The sequence below is a fragment of the Meleagris gallopavo genome, chromosome Z (genome assembly GCF_000146605.3).
Source record: "Meleagris gallopavo isolate NT-WF06-2002-E0010 breed Aviagen turkey brand Nicholas breeding stock chromosome Z, Turkey_5.1, whole genome shotgun sequence".
In the NCBI taxonomy this organism is placed as follows: Eukaryota; Metazoa; Chordata; class Aves; order Galliformes; family Phasianidae; genus Meleagris; species Meleagris gallopavo.
The window spans coordinates 7,972,374-7,974,445 of NC_015041.2; the positions used below are offsets into that span (position 1 = coordinate 7,972,374).

A 2,072-nucleotide genomic window follows, 5' to 3' on the forward strand; every position below is an offset into this window, starting at 1 on the left:
TGAAAACAGCCTTGTTCTCTCTCGGGGCAGCAGTGTCTTTCCACGCTGCTGCAGCCCAGATGGGTTGGCCTCTGTGCAGGCTGTTGTTTTGCTTGCATTACTGTAGCCACTCCAAAAGGGTGCTGGCCACCAAACAGAAGTCAATGTGGAGGTAGAGCTCTGGCCTCTTCTCATTTTCAGCAAGCTCTACAGTTGGATGGCTTTCACTTCTGCACCTTGGCTCATCCCACCTTCTCTTTTCTTCTTTCCCTCCAGTTTGACCAGCAGTCCTGCTTCAGCCATGCTGGTCTCTTGCCTTCCTTTCTGACTTTCTACAGCTGGAGATGGAGAGCTCTTGTACCCCAAGGAAAGCTTCCTAAAAGACCTGCCAGCATAATTTTGGGGTTGTGCCCACAACTGGAAAATGTGAATGTGGACCCACCCAGATTGTGAAATACCTGGGAAGAAAAGCCTGCGCCGGGAGCAATAAAAAGGCGAGAGAGCGTGCAGGAGGGATGAGTCCTGCCAGGAGCGCACCCGGCTGTCCACCTGCTGCAGACATGGTGCACGCAACCTCCTCCCTGCTGCTGCTGCTGCTCAGCCTGGCTCTGCTGGCTCCTGGACACTCTGCCAAAAAGGTAACGGGATGGAGCTGGGAGTGGGTGCCCCTAGGCGCCCACCCCTGCCTCCTGCCTGGCACTGAGTCCTCCTACTTCATCCCAGTGCTTGCTGACTGGGGTCTGGACCAACGACCTGGGCTCCAACATGACCATCGGGGCTGTGAACAACAGGGGCGAGTTCAGTGGCACCTACCACACAGCTGTAGCAGACATGCCAAATAACATCACAAAGTCACCGCTGCTTGGTATCCAAAACAACACGGTCTGCCAGCCCACCTTTGGCTTCACAGTCCGTTGGAATTTTTCAGGTGCTTCTTTCCCAGCCTCCCTTTTGCTCTCCTACTCTTCTGCACGATGTCCCCAATTCCCTCCTGCACTTTCGTTCGGTGTCCCTGATGATCTCTCCTCTCTGTGGTGTCCCTGATGATTTCTGGCCCGTCCCTGCAGTCCCCCCAGTGATGCCCTGCCTCCTATGCCCCACGTGCAACCCCATCCCTTCCCCCAGAGCTGCTGGGCTGCTGTGACCTCCTGGTCCCCCGGTGCAGGGGAGGTGCTGGGACTGTTCCCAGAGGGCAGGAAGAGCTCAGATGAGTTGTCTCCAGGGCAGGAGGACCATGGCTCTGGCACTGCCCTGCCCTGCGTGGAGCTCACTCCACTCATCTGCCACTTTCCCACAGAGTCCACCAGTGTCTTTGTGGGCCAGTGCTTCATAGACAGGAATGGGAAGGAGGTCCTGAAGACCAAGTGGCTGCAACGCTTAAGTGTTGGTAACCTTGGCGATGACTGGAAAGCCACCAGGTGAGCCCAGGGCAGAGGCACACGGACCCTAGCAGAGACCCAGTGGCTGTGCACTTCCCACTTTAAATCTCCTCTCTCTCTCCACAGGATTGGCAACAACGACTTCACTCGCATGCACACAGGGAAGAATGAGGATGACCCCGAGAGTCCCACATCAGCAACAGTGCTGGAGTGCTGACACTGCTTGTGACATTCCTCCCAATAAAGCCTTACATCAGACACTGGCTCATGCCACGTCCCTTTGGGTTGCACTTCTGGCTCCCATATGCCCCGGTCGCATCCCAGTTCCTCTCCCCCACCTGTCGCCTCTGCCTGTCCCACACCCCATGGCGTGGCAGTGCCAGCAATGGCACTTGCGTCACCACGTCCCCTGTGCCACCACAGGCACTGCTCAGTGCCTTTGAGACTGCACACATTTGGGAAGCGGGTTGGGAAGGAAGGTTAGGAAGCCAAAACAGAAGAGAAGACGGGCCATATTGCACACCAAGTGCAGGGGCGGGGTGTGCACGGGCACAGGGTGCATGCAGGTGGGCTCCGATCCCCACAGCATGCAAGGAAAGCTGTCAGGGACAGCTCTGCCAGGAGCTTGCAGAAATAGCACGCTCCGCCTGCTCCTCCGCCACATGCCACTGATGCTACCTGCAGCCCCTGGTGCTGGCCCAGCTCTACCCCAAA

General features: G+C 57.2%; 1 protein-coding gene across 1 annotated transcript; it reads left to right on the forward strand.

The window, feature by feature from the left end:
* The first annotated feature begins 252 nt into the window (after positions 1 to 252).
* Positions 253 to 1,615, forward strand: LOC100539381 (avidin-related protein 1-like). Its single transcript, XM_003213389.4, has 4 exons — positions 253 to 617; positions 703 to 907; positions 1,277 to 1,397; positions 1,485 to 1,615. The coding sequence occupies exons 1-4, from the start codon at positions 495 to 497 to the stop codon at positions 1,573 to 1,575; spliced, it is 540 nt and encodes a 179-aa protein (XP_003213437.2). The 5' UTR covers positions 253 to 494; the 3' UTR covers positions 1,576 to 1,615.
* Positions 1,616 to 2,072: the final 457 nt, after the last annotated feature.

Bases quoted from the DNA above. Each gene is read 5' to 3' on its own strand.
- LOC100539381 (XM_003213389.4), top strand. From the start codon at position 495: ATGAGTCCTGCCAGGAGCGCACCCGGCTGTCCACCTGCTGCAGACATG. The intron at 618-702 runs GTAACGGGATGG...ACTTCATCCCAG, and splicing joins CTGGACACTCTGCCAAAAAG to TGCTTGCTGACTGGGGTCTG. The intron at 908-1,276 runs GTGCTTCTTTCC...ACTTTCCCACAG, and splicing joins AGTCCGTTGGAATTTTTCAG to AGTCCACCAGTGTCTTTGTG.